The sequence below is a fragment of the Bubalus kerabau genome, chromosome 16 (genome assembly GCF_029407905.1).
Source record: "Bubalus kerabau isolate K-KA32 ecotype Philippines breed swamp buffalo chromosome 16, PCC_UOA_SB_1v2, whole genome shotgun sequence".
Taxonomy (NCBI): Eukaryota; Metazoa; Chordata; class Mammalia; order Artiodactyla; family Bovidae; genus Bubalus; species Bubalus kerabau.
The window spans coordinates 66,620,991-66,637,811 of record NC_073639.1 but is presented as its reverse complement, the minus strand read 5'-3'; the positions used below and the strand labels follow the sequence as shown (position 1 = coordinate 66,637,811).

Sequence of the window (16,821 nt, the reverse complement as noted above, 5' to 3'; positions counted from 1 at the left end):
TAGTTTTGTAGATTTGACTCACAGGATTGGCTCATTTCTTCAATCCACTACCTTATACTTGCCCTTTCTTGGAGCTTTGGGACCCAAACTAAAGGATCCCCTAGGAGTATGAGAAAGTGTTTCCCAAATGCCAGTCTGCAGCCTCCAGCTACTGCTCTGTGACCGAGTGTTCACTAGTCCTTGGTAAAACGGGAAACACAATGGCAGTGCGGCAGATATTCCTAAAACAAAGGGAACATCCTTTTTCAGAGATTTTTGTCGATCTTGAATGTTAACAGTTAAATTTTAAAAGTTTACTTAAAAAAAATTTTACCACTCCATGCCATGATCTCACAAAAGAAAAGCTCTTTGAAGAGACAGAGCAGCTACTGAGTTGAGCTGCCTCATGGCGCTCCTTATCCAGCACTGCTGTCCAGCGGAGCTGTCTGCCGGGATGGGACTGTTAACTGTGTCGTCCAGCAGGGCAGCCACCAGCCATCGCGTGGCTCCTGAGCACTTGGAATGTGGCTGGTGCAGCTGAAGAAGTTAAGAGTTCGTTTTAATTGATTTTCTGTGGAGACCCACGTGTGGCTGGTGGCTTCATCTTGGGAGGCAGGGGGAGGGCAGGTCGGAGTGTTCTCCCAAAGGTCCTGCCTCATGTGGTGCGATCCCACCCCTCTCAGGGCCTGTTGGAACTCCACATGGTGTTGCCGGCACCTGACACTGATGAGAAGAATGGCCTGAACCTTCTCCGCAGGCTCTGGGTGGTTAAGTTCGACAAGGAGGAGGAGATCCGGAAGCTGGCCGAGAGGTGAGCGTCGTCAGAAGGCTGGCCTGTCCTGCTCTGTTCTCTTTCTTCTCGTGGAGTAATTGGACCCAGCGTGCTGAGCCTACAGAGGGATCGAGGGCTGGGGCTTTGGCTTTGGCAGGAGGGCCTGTGCTGCAGGTCCTCATCCGAATAGCTGCCTTTGGTCTGTTGTAGGCTCTGGTCGACCATGGGCCTAGATCTGCAGCCAGACCTCTGCTCTTTGCTCATTGACGACGTCATCTACCACGAGGCAGCTGTGAGGCAGGCTGGGGCGGAAGCCCTCTCCCAGGCGGTGGCCCGTTACCAGCGGCAGGCGGCCGAGGTCATGGGCAGGCTCATGGAGATCTACCAGGAGAAGCTCTATGTGAGTAGTCCGGGCACTGTAGTCTGGGCGTACAAGGGGGCGTTGGACCCTGATCAGCCTCCAACCTAATCCAGACAGAGCCACCCCGTGGCTCAGGGTGGCTTGTGCCTGATCCTGCCTCACCCGGGTGACTGGCTGGCCTGCGGGCCCGGAGAGAGCCCTGCAGTGCATCCATCACTTGTCTGTTGCAGCGGCCGCCCCCGGTGCTGGATGCTCTGGGACGAGTTATCTCCGAATCTCCTCCAGACCAGTGGGAAGCCAGGTACGACAGCTGTTGCAGCCTTGTACTGCTCAGCGCTTCTGGACGTGTGGCCGGGTGCAGGCTGCATGCCGCGAGGAGGCAGTAGAGGGTGATGGGTCAGCAGGGATGGGAAAAGACAAGACCTTCTTCTGAGTCAGAGGCCTGAGGTCCACTTCCAGCTCCTCTTGGCCAGCTGGGCTACTCTGCTCGTGTTACTCCTTTCCCCTGGGAACTGTTTTCTTAGAGGTCCCCAGGTACCTCCTCACGGCTGTGGCTGAAAGATTCACCATACTTGGCTTTGTAGAATACGGGCACTTCTGGTGTTGTCACCTCTGCTTCCTTCCCCTCCGTCTCCTCCTGCCTGGTGGGAGAAGGCTAGGCAGTGCACTAACACAGAGGGAAACAGGCAGAGCTGCTCCCCTGCTCGTAGTCACCCTGTGGGGTAACCTCTGGGCAGATGGCAGGGCTCTGTTACAAGTGGGCGGTTCCAGACCCATGGGCAGACCGGGGGCAAGCACAGGGCTCCGGGCTTTGTGCTGTGCTCTGCCCTGGGGCAGTGTGTGCTGTTGGTAGGCTCACGCTCCTTGTGATGTGCCAGGGTAGAGGCCCCTAGCCGGGAGGCCTCTAACTCCCCTGACACGCTCCCGCTTCTTTCCCAGGTGTGGCTTGGCTTTGGCCCTGAACAAGCTCTCCCAGTGTTTGGACAGCTCTCAGGTGAAGCCACTCTTTCAATTCTTTGTCCCCGACGCCCTCAACGACCGAAACCCAGATGTCCGGAAGTGCATGTTGGATGCAGCTCTTGCGACGCTCAACACACATGGAAAGGTAGGAGATCTCAGCCAGGCGAGGAGATGGGGGAGAAGGTCTCAGCCAGGCGAGGAGATGGGGGAGAAGGTCTCAGCCACCCGAGGAGCGGGAAGAAGGCTGGGCCGGGGCAGGTGGCAGGCTGCACCATGGTGCCATGGCGAGGCCTGGTGCTGGACGTCCTGGCCGGGCGCTGGCCCCCCAGCAGATTCTGTTTGTATTTCCTTGGGGTCAGAAAGACCCCAAAAGGGTATTAAATTGATGTAAGTCTGCTGCAATCCTGCCAGAAAACCGGGAAGCCCTCTGGCATGGCTGGCTGACTGGTCAGGATGCCTGTCACTCAGCCAGGCTTGGGCAGAGACCGTCGTCCCCAGGCATGGCCCCTGGGGCTGACGTGAGGCTCTGGGTGCTCCGGGCTTTCAGGAGAACGTCAACTCGCTGCTGCCGGTGTTCGAGGAGTTCCTGAAGGACGCGCCGAATGATGCCAGCTACGACGCCGTGCGGCAGAGTGTGGTGGTCCTCATGGGCTCTCTAGCCAAGCACCTGGACAAGAGCGACCCCAAAGTGAAGCCGATTGTTGCCAAGCTCATTGCTGCCCTCTCCACCCCCTCCCAGCAGGTATGTCCCCCGACTACCCGGTCCCTGTTTGGGTGGGCGGTGCAAACGAAGTTTGGGAGCTGCAAACAAAGTCGGGTGTCAAATCCAGATGGCCATGTTCTCTGCCCTTCTTTCAGGGGACTACCTAGTTTATTTATAGTTAGGAATGCCCTAGTGGAGAGTCAGTTTGTTACTATGTTCTAAATCTCTTAAATATATGCATTTTTTCTAATCATTTTTTAATACTTATTTTTTGCACTTAGTATAAACTTGGTTCAGGATATACAAAGATTAGGGGTAAAAAATCGTCCTTGGTGTGTTAGGCTTTTCATGACATTCTCTCTGTGTGTGTTGTATGTTTTGGGGGCCTTTTAATGCAGTTTTCCGGAGAAGGCAATGGCACCCCACTCCAGTACTCCTGCCTGGAAAATCCCATGGATGGAGGAGCCTGGTAGGCTGTAGTCCATGGGGTCGCTAAGAGTCGGACACGACTGAGTGACTTCCCTTTCACTTTTCGCTTTCATGCATCGGAGAAGGAAACGGCAACCCACTCCAGTGTTCTTGCCTGGAGAATCCCAGGGACGGGGGAGCCTGGTGGGCTGCCGTCTGTGGGGTCGCACAGAGTCGGACACGACTGAAGCGACTTAGCAGGAGCAGCAGCAGCAGTAATGCAGTTTTCAGGCCACAGGGCAAAGGATTTTTTTTTTTCTCTTTCTTGAAGAGCACATTACGTGTATTTTCTGTGACTTGCGTTTTGGTCACTTCATTTTGAGCCATCCAGAGTGTCCTCCTCAAAGGCACAGTTGAAAACCATAGGTTTACAGAATAGTGGTCGAATAAGCTGTCAGAGCACCCGGCCTCCAAAACATCATGCCCAGGGCCTCTAGCCACAGGCCGCCTCTTGGGCCTGGTTGGGCATCCTGAACTTCGTCGGGATGATTGACAGCATCTTCTGGAACCACTCGATTTGGACCTGGTCCTCTAAGTCCCAGCCCCATTTCCCTGTGATTCTAACAAATTTGAGAATCGAGAGACTCGGGCTGTTTCTAAGAAGACACAGTAGCCCACTTCTCTCGGGATCCTTCTTTGTGAGTAAGTTTTTCCGTCCTGAGCCTCCACCCCACCTGCCCAGGCCTTGGTTCTCCCTTCAGACCAGAAACAGCCCCATAACAGCTGATGATTTTGGGGCTCACAGATGTAGCATGCATCCTGTGGGCACGCACTTCAGACGTGATCGTGGGCCCCTGTTGGCCTTTCTGATGCTCCTTGTAGGCTGACAGGCAGTGGCAGAGACCGGCCTGGGGGACCGCATCAGCTGCCAGGCACCTGCTGTGGTTGAGCCTCGGCATTGATGGGCAGGCCCCTCCCCCAGGTCCAGGAGTCCGTGGCCAGCTGCTTGCCACCCCTTGTCCCCGCCATCAAGGAAGACGCGGGGGGTATGATCCAGAGGCTGATGCAGCAGCTGCTGGAGTCAGACAAGTACGCCGAGCGCAAAGGGGCTGCATACGGGCTGGCGGGCCTGGTGAAGGGCCTGGGCATCCTGTCGCTGAAGCAGCAGGAGATGATGGCCGCGCTGACCGATGCCATCCAGGACAAGAAGAACTTCCGCCGCCGGGAGGGTGAGTATCTCCAGGCTCGGCCGCTGCCCCCTCCCCGCCCTGGCTGCCTGAGGAGGGAACCTGGCATTTCCTCCCCTGCCGAAGGCTGGCGTCGGGGTGTGTGCTCCTGTGAGCTGTTCCTCCCGGCCACGCCCGTGTGGCCTGGGCGTCCTTGTTTCTGACTCTAGCACCTTAAGCCGAGGGAGACGGTGCCTTTCTCACTGGTGGTGCTTCCCATTCTTGCCTCCTTTCTGCTTGGGGCAGGCAGAGGGCGCTGCTCCCTTCTGAGTGGCCACTGTAGCCCCCCAGCTGCCCTGAGCATTTCTAGAGGGTGAGGAGGGGACGAGGAGCTTGTCCTGTGGCTGCCCCATCCCCAGAGGACGTCCCAATCCCAGCCTCACTGCCCCACCTCGCCCTGCCACCCCCAGGAGCCCTCTTTGCCTTCGAGATGCTCTGCACCATGCTGGGGAAGCTCTTTGAGCCGTACGTGGTCCACGTGCTGCCCCATCTGCTGCTGTGCTTTGGGGACGGGAACCAGTATGTGCGGGAGGTAAGTCCTGAGGCTGCATGGGGCGGGGGTGTGGGGGGGCCTGCCCCACGGGAGCCCCTCTGCCCACCGCTCGAGTGCCGGTCACTGGTGTGGACTCCCCTGGTTCCCAGTGCAGTATGGAAGCCTGGTGAGGTGAGAAACCGCGTCCCTCCTGTCAGTTGCCTGTGTGGGCCGGGGCCCGGGGTCTGACACAGTAGACTCCTGGTGAGCGATGATCACCAGCGGGGCACGAGGTCCAGCCTTAGGCCTTGACCCTGGTGTGCTGGAGAAAGCCCCTGAACGTCTTTTCTCCTCCCTCGAGGCTGCAGATGACTGTGCCAAGGCTGTGATGAGCAACCTGAGTGCTCATGGGGTGAAGCTGGTGCTCCCCTCCTTGCTGGCTGCCCTGGAGGAGGAATCCTGGAGAACCAAAGCCGGTGAGGCTGCTCCTTTGGTGCCACTGTCTCAGCTTCCTGTTCTGCAGAGCACCTTCCCAGGGCTGCAGAGATGCAGCTCTTGTCCTGTATGCATACCACCCGCCCCCCCCAACCCTCCCGCCCAGGAGCGAGGCCAGGGCTCTCATCAGACAGCTTGTTTCTATAATAGTTTGTTCACTTTCGTTCAAGAAACAGGCCTCTGACAAGAGCCACAGACCTAAATCAGGAAATCCCAGAGCTCTAAAGTTGGTCTGTGGCTAGGTCTCTGATTCTAAGACCTCTTCCCCCGTTAAGCCCTCTTTTTAAAAATATAATCTGATTTGGAATCCTAATTTGTAAAACGAAACTTGCTCTGATTTGGGGAGGGTCAGCGTTGGTCGGGGCTTCCCCGTTGGTCCTTCAGGCTTTGCCCTACTATGTCTTGAAAACTCACTCTCTTACTCAGTGGGTGAGCGGACTGAGGACAGAGAAGCTCAGTGAACTGACCTGGGGACACTGCCAGTTCTAGGCTGGGTCTGGCCTCTGTCCCCACCACTGCCCAGGCTCTCACCCGGGCTCCCCCTGCTCAGCCGGCCTCAGGCGCGTCTTGCTCACTTGGCTGGAGCCAGGCCCTGTGCCCTCCCGCTTGGGGAGGAGCAGGCTGCTTCTCCTCTGCCCAGGCAGCTAGCCTGGGTGCACTGCCAGCCTGTGGCTCATGATTTCACACGGGCATGTGTCTGCCGTCTGCAGGGTCGGTGGAGTTGCTCGGGGCCATGGCCTACTGTGCTCCCAAGCAGCTGTCGTCCTGCCTACCCAGCATCGTGCCCAAGCTCACAGAGGTGCTCACCGACTCCCACGTCAAAGTGCAGAAGGCTGGGCAGCAGGCGCTCAGGCAGATCGGCTCTGTCATCAGGAACCCAGAGATCCTGGGTACGTAAAGCCTCTCCCACGAGCGCACGGGCCCTGCTCCTCCCTGTGCCCCTCGACGCTGCAGGGAACGTACACTTGTTTAGCACAGGCCCTCTGAGGACAGAGACAGTCGCCCTGAGATAACCTTTAAACTCAGGGAAGCCCTTTTCCTACGATAATCAGTGGAAAATAGTTCAGAGGTGGTCTGTTTTCCTGTTGGTCTGGAGCACTCATTGACCATAGAGGTGGGGAAACTGAGTTGTTGGCCCGGAGGCAGCTTGATTCTCAGGGAGCCTTGAGATCCACAGAACTGAATGACAGGCTCTGGATCGCAGCAGCAGCACCCCTCAGAGGGGTTAGGTTCCAGGGAACTTTGTATTTATGCTCATTCCAGGAGACCTATGATGGAGGGAAGATTAGGGAGCTTACTCTTTAGTATGGTTGTTTCTTGAGTGATTAGGAAAGACTGATTTCTAGAAATAAACCCCAGCCAGCTATGTTGACTTGCAGCACCATACTTGTCAAATTTTAAACTTCAGCTTAGGGCATTGGTGACCATTCAATGCGTTTCAGCCTGAGTATTTCCAGACTTGATTTTAATCAGAAAATGATGGGTTTTACGGGAGGAACAGGTAGATGTGGGTTTTGTTGTCATTCTTTACAATGTCCAACAGCCCTGGGCATTTCTAAGGGCCAGAACAGTCTTATCTCTTATCAAATGAATGCCTTCCATTTTGGGAATCCAGCCTGGGTCCTTTTTTCTTTTTTTTTTAATTGCAGTGTAATTTGCATAAAATTCACTTTTTACAAATGTACAACATAGTGGTTTTTAGCATCTTCGCAAAATTATGTAAGTATCACCACTGTCTAGTTCTGGGGCACTTTCATCGCCCCAGAAAGGAACCCCACACCCATTATTAGGTTTCACTCCTCATTTCCCCTTCTACCTCTGGCCCCTGATGACCCGTAGTCTATTTTCTGTCTCTGAGTTTGCATATCTGGACACTTTATGGAAACAGCATCATACGCTGTGTGACCTTTTATGCCTGGCTTCTGTGTCTAGCATGTTTTCAGGGTTCATCCACATTGCCGCATCTGTCAATGTTTCATCCCTTTTTATGGCCTAATAACGTATCTCGTTGTGTGGCTGTGCCATTTTGTGTGTCCATACATCAATTGATGGGTGTTTGCATTGTTTACACTTTTTGGTTTTTAATGTTGCTACTAACATTTGTGTTCAAGGTTTTATTTGATTTTGGTTTTTGTAGACATGATTTCAGGTTTCTCGGTTAGATACCTAGAGATGGAATGATTGGGTCATATGGTAACTGTTTACCTCTTCTAGGGAACTGCTAGACTGTTAACCTCGTGGCTGTACCATTCCTGACACTCTCAGTAACTATATATACACACACAAAGGTGTTCCAATTGCCAACACTGTTACCGTCTGTGTTTTTGGTTACAGAAATCCTAGTGGGTATGAAGTGGCATATCACTGTGGTTTTGTTTTGGCCATGCCACATAGCATGCGGGATCTTACTTCCTCAGCTAGGGATGGAACACATGCCCCCTGCAGTGGAAGCACGGAGTCTTAACCACTCATTGTGGTTTTGGTTTGCATTTCCCTAATGACTAATGATGTGGAACATCTTTTCATGTGCTTATTTTTCATTTGCATATCTTCTTTGGAAAACTGTCTATTCAAATCCTTTGCCCATTTTTAAATTGGGCTATTTAAAAAAAAAAAAAATTGGGGGTGGGAATGGGGCACCACTCTGCATGGCTTGCTTGTTCTTAGTTCCATAACCAGGGATTGAACCCTGGCCCCCGCCGTGCCAAGTTTTGACCACTGGACTGCCAGGAAATTCCCTCAGAACTCTTGACTGGCGTGTATCTTGTTAGTGGTGAATTCCCTGGGCTTGTGGGAAAGATGAGCCAGGTACCCCTATTGAAATTCCTTGTACTGGGCTGATAGCGCTGACTTTGGAGAGCTCATTTTACCTGTGGCGGCTGCTCTGAGTGTTGTGTACCTTACTCCCACCACTGGTTCAGGGGGCCTTTGTCGTCTCCAAACGGTTTTTTTCACAAAGCCACTTTGCGTTGTTGCTGCTTCCTGAGTAAGATCCATGTTGCTAAGTGGCCTCCCCTGGAGGCCTAGCTGGGGCTGCAGCTCAGGGCCACTGAAGCTAGCCGGCAGGCACCCCACCAGCCACAGCTCTGCAGGGCAAGGGGGTGACAGCTGCCGCCCCCACACCACTTCCTCCTGGGGAGCAAGAATAGAATTGCTCTTTGCAGACAGGCTGGCTTCTTCAGCCCCTTGTGGGGCTCTCGGGGAAGGGCCCCTGGCCTCCTTTTCTTCTGACCCATCTAGTGCTGGGGGCTCTGGCAGCTGCCCCACGGACTTGTACCCAGCTGCCTCTCTCGTCTGAACACGCAGCCATCGCCCCGGTCCTGCTGGACGCTCTGACAGACCCCTCCCGGAAGACCCAGAAGTGCTTGCAGACCTTGCTGGACACCAAGTTTGTCCACTTCATCGATGCCCCGTCCCTGGCCCTCATCATGCCCATCGTCCAGAGAGCCTTCCAGGACCGTTCCACGGACACACGGAAGATGGCCGCCCAGATCATTGGCAACATGTACTCGCTGACAGACCAGAAGGTATGGGCCTGTGGGGGGCTCACGCAGGACAGACCAATGGATGCTGGCTCAGGGCACACAGTCCTACCGACAGTAGACACAGGGCAGCTGTGGGCATTTGATTCCTGGTGGTATCAGGGCAGAAGTGGACTGTTTGGGGTAGAGGGTGGAAGTCTGAGCCCTCTGCACATCTTGCAGAGCCCAGCCACACAAGTCTCGATTACCTCCACCCCCAGATGAGGCCCGTCCCCGTGAGCTCCTTTCACCGACTGATGGGGGGGAAAGGTCCAGCCTGGCCTTTGACTTTTCAGGGGTGTTGGGAAAGCGGCTGCCGCTTTGATTGCTGGCAGTGTCTCCTTGTCATAAGCACTGGCTTCTGTGAGCCTCTCAGGAAATTAGCCTCGTTTGAGAGATCTGCGCTGTTCACTCACTCCCGGAGGCTGATGTGTGTGCTCTCAGTACCACAGCTCTGATTTGCTTGCTGAGGCTACAGGCACAAGAGATGAAGTGGAAAGTTACGTCTATCCTAGGAAATTTGGGAAATTGGAATTTGGAAAACCAAAACATTTTACCCGTAGCCCTCCAGAAGCCTAGACAATTATGTTTTAAAATTACGTTTAAAAATGGTATCTCTGAACATAAATGTATGTCCAAGTTATAACGAGTTATTCATAAAACCGAGTCTTAAATAGTTATATAACATTCCAACAAGTTTATATACCATAACTTACATAATTCTATTGTCGGTCACATAGTGTCCAAGGTTTCTTGCTATTTTAAATGATACTGCAGTGAACATAAGGTTCTTTCTATATTTAAAACTGTTTCTGAAAGTTGAGTGCTGTATCAAGAGACATAAACCTTTTAAGGTAAAGATCGTGCAACTCTGAAAGGAAAGTGCTGAGAGAATCTTGTGGATGCTCGAGGCTGGGCAGCCCTCGGTCCCAGGAGAAAGAGCTCTGAATGGCAGCTGGGGGCTCTCCACCACCTGAGGAGGGCCTGGGGTCCCTCAGAGGTTTTTCCGAGTGATCACTCAGGGCCTTCAGGGAACCAGGGGCATGGAGGGGGTTCTTTATCCCTGTGAGTGCTCCTAGTCAGCAGAGTGGGGTGGTCAAGATCTACCCAGGAACCAGTCTGGAGAAAGTGGGCCTCAGGCCTCCACTGAGTCGCTCCTTCCATCTTTGCAGGACTTGGCTCCTTACCTGCCAAGCGTGACACCTGGTCTGAAAGCCTCTCTCCTGGATCCTGTGCCTGAGGTGAGTCTGAGAGGGAAGGGGGCAGGAGCTCATGGTTTTAGCCCCACCCCAGCCAACCGATTGCTAAGAAGCCGTAGAAGCTGCGTTTGCATCTGTCTGGTGAAGGGCAGGAGACCCTAGGGACCTCTCCTCATTCCTGTGTGGTCACTTCTCCCCACCTTCCCCGCTCTCGGTTCCCTGACAGGTACGGACAGTGTCTGCAAAGGCTCTTGGGGCCATGGTCAAGGGCATGGGGGAGTCATGCTTTGAGGACTTGCTGCCGTGGCTGATGGAGACACTGACCTATGAGCAGAGCTCTGTGGATCGCTCAGGCGCCGCGCAGGGTGAGGCAGGGCGGGCCCAGGGGCCAGACCTGGGAGGCACTCTTGGGGTCCTGAGGTCCTGTGGGCTCACTCTGTCCCTTTCCTGCAGGGTTGGCTGAGGTCATGGCCGGCTTGGGGGTGGAGAAGTTGGAGAAGCTGATGCCAGAAATTGTGGCTACAGCCAGCAAAGTGGACATTGCCCCCCACGTCCGAGACGGCTACATCATGATGTTCAACTACCTGCCCATCACCTTCGGGGACAAATTCACTCCTTATGTGGGGCCCATCATCCCCTGTATCCTCAAAGTAGGCACTGGTGCCCCCACTGAGGATAGGACCTAGGGTGGGGGCCAGGACACATGCTCTCTCCTGGGGGGCTCGGCCTCTCTGCCAGATGCAGCTGGTTGGCAGGGAGTCCCATTTTTTCTTGGGTCTGGGTGCCTAGGGGGCAGCAGGTCTGGCTGACACCCGCTCTGTGCACAGGCTCTTGCTGATGAGAACGAGTTTGTGCGTGATACTGCCCTGCGTGCAGGCCAGCGGGTCATCTCCATGTATGCTGAGACGGCCATTGCCCTGCTGCTGCCCCAGCTGGAGCAAGGCCTCTTTGATGACCTCTGGAGAATAAGGTAAGAACTCAGGTGGAAAGACCCAGTGACCATAGCTTTGTGTTTGGGGAACTTACTGAGAAATGAGGGCTTCCCAGGTGGCGCTAGTGGTAAAGAACCCACTTGCCAATGCAGGAGATGTAAGTGACATGAGTTTGATCCCTGGGTCAGGATGATCCCCTGGAGGAGGAAATGGCAACCCACTCCAGTATTCTTGCCTGGGAAATCCCATGGATAGAGGAGTCTGGTAGGCTATGGTCCATAGGATTGCAAAGAGTCAGACACAGCTGAAGTGACTTAGCTCACACACACGCATGCACTGAGAAATGAAAAGCAGAATGTTGCCAAAAGCTCTCAACTTTTCCAGATCCTCATTTTTCACCATTTGGTAACGCTCCAGTTTCCTACAGTAGTGTCCGTAATTCCAGTTCTCCTCTAAGATGTTCTTTCTCTTTAGTTCTTCAGTTTGCATCAAAATTTTAAATATGAATGCTTTCTCATCTTGAGATTCTCCTTCTAGGATTTCATTTCAGGGACATATTTAGTCAAGTGCTTAAAGATGTATTTAGAAGGATGTGTGTTGCGATACTGCTTACCATTTGAAAACCTGGGGGTAGGTTCAAAAAAGTCGGGTAGCGCGTCCACACCATGAACTTTGACCCGGCCATTATGAAGAATGGTGTGAGGACGGCGTCCGCTGACACAGGACGCTTCTCAGCCTTCTGTTGGCGGGTGGGGCAGTGCGGGCCGTGGCCAGGTCCTGTGCAGGCCCACTTTGCACATCCTGTGTGTGGGAGGGGTGTCTGTGTGCAGGGTGATTGATGTGCACAGGCTGTCACCGGAGTGTCGGAGCGGTTGCTTGGGTGCTGGCAGTCTGGGCGCTTGTTTACCCTCTCTTTCTATTTGTTTGTATTAATTGAATTTTCAGTTTGAATACAACTGTTAGTTTTATACTCATTCATTCAAAGAGAAACAGTTTCTCCTAGGCCTCTCCTTACGTCCTGCATCCTGATGATCTGCATTCCTGGATTCCCTGCTCATACTTTCCTCTGTATTCTCTCTCTCTTTAATAACTTTTATTATAGAAATATTTGTATCCACTTTTAAAAATAGCTTGTTCTTTTCCATTATTAAAGTAATGTTCATTAGTACAAAACTTGGAAGGAACATATGTGGGAGATTGTCGAGAAATGACTATAATTTGTGACCTCTCCTGTTCTAAGAGAACCACCACCAGTGTTTGGGGTTCGTTTCCTTTCAGTCTCTTTTTCTGGCTGGTGGTTGGCCAAGACTTCCTCCTGCACCCTTGTGATTCTGTTCTTGGCCTCCTCCTCAGGTTCAGCTCTGTTCAGCTCCTTGGCGATCTCCTGTTCCACATCTCAGGAGTCACTGGGAAGATGACCACAGAAACTGCCTCAGAGGATGACAACTTTGGAACCGCGCAGTCCAACAAGGTGTGCAGCCCCAGTTGACCTTCCTCCCTCTGCTGCTGGTGGGGAGACTCCCTGGCACTCACACCGTGGAGGCTTCACCACCTCTCATTCTTGGCTCCCTTCTGCCACTGCAGGCGATTATCACCGCCCTGGGGGTAGATCGGCGGAACCGGGTGTTGGCGGGGCTGTACATGGGCCGCTCGGACACCCAGCTGGTGGTGCGGCAGGCCTCCCTGCACGTCTGGAAGATTGTGGTCTCTAACACCCCCCGCACCTTGCGTGAGATCCTGCCCACCCTCTTTGGGCTCCTGCTGGGTTTCCTGGCCAGCACATGCGCGGATAAGAGAACAGTAAGTGTCCCGGGCCTGGCTTCTGACCACATAGCCCTGATGCCTCCTTTCAGAGGCTAGAAAGCTGGGTCTGCAGAGAATGGGAGAACAGTGGGGTCCACCATCCAGCAGGGGAACTTTTATTTACTTAGTTATTTAAGAAATATTTCTTAAGCATCTACCATGTGCTAAGCGGAGGCCTAGGACGTTGTAGAGAAGAAAAGCAGCCTTGTGGAGCTGCTGTCTGGCAGAGGAAACGGATATTAATCAAACAGTCACACAAACAAGTGGGAAATGCAGCTATGGCAAGTGCTACACGGCACTGCCAGTGCGTGTACCAGGTCAGCCAACTGGGGGCTCAGGGAAGGCTTCTCAGAAGAAATGATGCTTGAAGACGAACGATGAGTGAGCATTAGCAGGTGAGAAGGTGATGAAAGACTGTTTGGGACCAAAGGACCAGTGGTTGAGATACCAGGACTGGACACGCACAAGCCTTGAGGTGGGCAAGCAGGGGCTAAGCAAAGGCCAGGGTAGCTGGAGGAGGGCCCCCAGGGCCAATGATCACTTCTGACAGTCCACTCCCAACCCCCGTCCCTGGCAAACAGATTACATAATTGGCTCTGAACAAGGGTTTGCGCATGGCCTCAGAGGAGATGGGTCTTTTTCCCTGAAAGTTGTGATTACAAACCCAGCTCTCCTTTCCTGGGCAAGATCATGAGGGTTAAGTGACTTCCAGGCCACAGTTTTCAATCCAGGGATATCAGCCCTCAACTGGACAACACGTGTTGAGTTTCTTATTCATCCATAAGGTGCTGACTCTTTAAGCTGAGTAGGCATGTGTGATGCAGAGAGAATTTTATTTTGTGGTGTTTTGCAAGTACCCTGGGGGCTTTTCACAGGATAGAGGGTTGGGGAAAGTTAAGTCTGGCTCCAGTAACATCTGGGAGGTCCTGGGGCCCTCATTCTGGAGTAGCCCACTGGGTGTCCCGGGGTCTGCAGGGAGTCTGTCCTAACTTGACTCTGCCCGGCAGATCGCAGCCAGAACGCTGGGAGATCTCGTCCGGAAGTTAGGGGAGAAAATCCTGCCGGAGATCATCCCCATCCTGGAGGAAGGCCTGAGATCTCCCAAGAGCGACGAAAGGCAGGGCGTGTGCATCGGGCTGAGCGAGATCATGAAGTCCACCAGCCGGGATGCGGTGAGCATGTCCTCAGGGCCTGCAGGACTGCCCCCTACCCACCACAGAGGGCCAGGGGGTGAGGGCTCCTGGAGAAGCTGCTCCATTAACGACACTTCACCCGCAGGGACACACCAGCCTCACTCCAGAGGGTGCTGTGGACAGTGAGGTGCTGATGGGGCCACAGCGCCCTGGGCTTTCTCACCTCTCAGCTTTCCCATCAGTTTACAGGCTAAGACCTCAGCAATTTAGGGGCCTGGGGTGGCTTTTGGAGATTGAAGCGGTCTTTCTCTCAGCACTCCTGAGGTGGCTTCAGATTAATCCTTTTGCGTCAGTGCATCAGTTCAGTTCACGTGTGTGGTGTGCTTAGCCGGGAAGGGAGGTGCATGTGTGTGAGAGGTGGAGGGTGGCAGGGAGCAGGAGGGCATGGAGTAGATGAGAGTGAGCACCCAGTGGGTGGAAACGCGTCGTCTCCAGCAGTGAGATTGTTTCCATATGGCAGCAGTCAAGGGGGGTTGGAGTCTTTCACCGACCCTACTTTTTCTAATTGAGTAGGTTGAGCATAGGCATAGAGCTCTAGATTGGGATGAAAGCGCCAGAGCGATGAGTGGATAGCGGGTCAGAGATGCGAGCACGTGGCCAATTGCTCAGCCTGAACAGCCTCATCTGATTCTTCTCCTGCATGTGTCAGTACATGTGTGCCATTTGGGGTTTTTATAGGTGCATTTTTCAAAGAACAAAGGTAAATTCTGTCATCAAATGGGACTGTGATTAATTAAGTAGGTAGTGCCCCAAAGCCTGAGGCCCTGCCCATGACATGGCCACCATATTCAGATTCAGTCCTTAGATTTATGGAGGGGCGTTGCTTTGGTGGAATTGGTTACGGAGTGCACAGAGCAGTTGTTGGCCCCACTGTAGATCCAGAGACTTCATAAGGGACCAGGTATTTGAGTTGAGACTTGAAGAAGGACTTGGAGTTTCCCAAGAGGATGAACAAAGGAGCCTGGGGAGTGGAGGCCAGGTCACTTGGGGCCTCACCATGGGAAGGAGTTTGGCATTCCCATGAGAGACCAGACTATCTGGGGAACTTGCCAAAAAAAAATCAAGACTGTTAACTGTTAAGTCCATGGCTCAGTTGGTGAAGAATCTGCCTACAATGCAACACAGAGATGCAGGTTCCATCCCTTCTTGAGAATATCCCTGGGGAAGGCAGTGGCAACCCACTCCAGTGTTCTTGCCTGGAGAATCCCATGGACAGAGGAGCCTGGCGGATTGCAGTCCAGGGAGTCGCAAGAGTTGGACATGACTTAGCAACAAAACAACCACCACTGAGGGAAGGCTCCTTAGGGGCAGATCGCAAATCCTCTCTGCTTTCTCATACTTGTGCATTTCCACAGAAACCAGCTGAGTGAAAAGTCTAGACCTGGCAAAAGTCCAGGAAGCCTGTCTAGGCCAGAGGTCCTCACCACCCCCATCCCCCGCTGACTTCCCCTCCCTCCACCACGTCAGGTTCAGCACTCTCATGCTGTTGCAGGTGCTGTATTTCTCCGAGTCCCTCGTGCCCACGGCGAGGAAGGCCTTGTGTGACCCGCTGGAGGAGGTCAGAGAGGCAGCGGCCAAGACCTTCGAGCAGCTGCACTCCACCATCGGCCACCAGGCCCTAGAGGACATCCTCCCATTTTTACTGAAGCAGCTGGTGAGTGACTCCGCCTCACCCCTGCCAGGAGGGGTTCCACCATCTCCGTGGGGGCCGCACGCCAGGGCTGACTGCCAAGGCAGCCAGTGCAGGTTCCAGAGGGAGTGGGTGCACAGGATGGCATTGACTCTCTGGGGGGTCAGGTGGGGGGTGTTGGGGCCAGGGAGGTCCAGACTGCGGAGGCGGGGAGGAGAGCGGCTCCCAGACATCACCCCATGCCCTTCTGCAGGATGACGAGGAGGTGTCCGAGTTTGCCTTGGATGGTCTGAAGCAGGTGATGGCCATCAAGAGTCGTGTGGTGCTGCCCTACCTCGTGCCCAAGGTAAGTCCCCACACATGGCAACCCTCTCTGGCCCAGCAGCCACGGCCACATCACCATCCCCAGGTCTACGTGAGGACCAGCTCTGAACCTGGATGCTGGGGGAGGCCGGCGACTCTGCAATGGGACAGGATCTCCCAGAGCCCAGCGCTGCAGCTGGCATGGGCAGGCCCCACTAAGCTGATGTTCATCGTCCTGCAGCTGACGACCCCGCCCGTCAACACCCGGGTTCTGGCTTTCCTTTCATCTGTGGCGGGTGATGCCCTGACGCGTCATCTTGGCGTGATCCTCCCGGCGGTCATGTTGGCCCTGAAGGAGAAGCTGGGGACTCCAGACGAGCAGCTGGTGAGGGGCACAGTCACCCCTGCGGACTCTATCCATGTCCTGTCCCATCCTGGAGGCGCATGCTCAGCTGAGGTGTCGTCTGTGCTTTTAGGAGATGGCCAACTGTCAGGCCGTGATCCTGTCTGTGGAGGACGACACCGGGCACCGGATCATCATCGAGGACCTGTTGGAAGCCACCCGCAGCCCTGAGGTGGGCATGAGGCAGGCCGCGGCCATCATCCTCAACATCTACTGCTCACGCTCCAAGGCGGATTACACTAGCCACCTGCGGAGCCTGGTCTCAGGCCTGATCCGCCTCTTCAACGACTCCAGCCCCGTGGTTCTGGAGGAGAGCTGGGACGCCCTGAATGCCATCACCAAGGTGAGGGACTGCTGGACCACCTCTGGTGAAGACAGTTCCAGGCGTTTCTAAGACTAGGTGCTGTCAGCCAGCTTCAGCATCTGTCCATGCATGGCCAGTCTTGCCTGTACTCCTGCCC

At 54.2% G+C, this 16,821-nt stretch overlaps 1 protein-coding gene across 3 annotated transcripts in view; it reads left to right on the top strand.

Moving 5' to 3' along the window:
- GCN1 (GCN1 activator of EIF2AK4) overlaps positions 1–16,821 on the top strand; it is a 55,147-nt gene that overhangs the window by 29,818 nt on the left and 8,508 nt on the right. For all 3 annotated transcript variants that reach the window (XR_008703569.1, XR_008703568.1, XM_055550523.1), the window contains exons 29-49: positions 663–790; positions 962–1,151; positions 1,343–1,413; positions 2,052–2,217; positions 2,620–2,814; positions 4,166–4,412; positions 4,820–4,941; positions 5,243–5,357; positions 6,087–6,266; positions 8,683–8,903; positions 10,070–10,138; positions 10,323–10,461; positions 10,550–10,746; positions 10,924–11,066; positions 12,382–12,499; positions 12,613–12,828; positions 13,839–14,003; positions 15,517–15,678; positions 15,908–16,000; positions 16,199–16,342; positions 16,434–16,703. Coding sequence is in view for 1 of the 3 variants with exons in the window: in XM_055550523.1 (XP_055406498.1) it covers positions 663–790; positions 962–1,151; positions 1,343–1,413; positions 2,052–2,217; positions 2,620–2,814; positions 4,166–4,412; positions 4,820–4,941; positions 5,243–5,357; positions 6,087–6,266; positions 8,683–8,903; positions 10,070–10,138; positions 10,323–10,461; positions 10,550–10,746; positions 10,924–11,066; positions 12,382–12,499; positions 12,613–12,828; positions 13,839–14,003; positions 15,517–15,678; positions 15,908–16,000; positions 16,199–16,342; positions 16,434–16,703 (3,351 nt within the window). In the remaining 2 variants the exon portion in view is untranslated. The remainder of the gene's footprint in view (positions 1–662; positions 791–961; positions 1,152–1,342; positions 1,414–2,051; positions 2,218–2,619; positions 2,815–4,165; positions 4,413–4,819; positions 4,942–5,242; positions 5,358–6,086; positions 6,267–8,682; positions 8,904–10,069; positions 10,139–10,322; positions 10,462–10,549; positions 10,747–10,923; positions 11,067–12,381; positions 12,500–12,612; positions 12,829–13,838; positions 14,004–15,516; positions 15,679–15,907; positions 16,001–16,198; positions 16,343–16,433; positions 16,704–16,821) is intronic.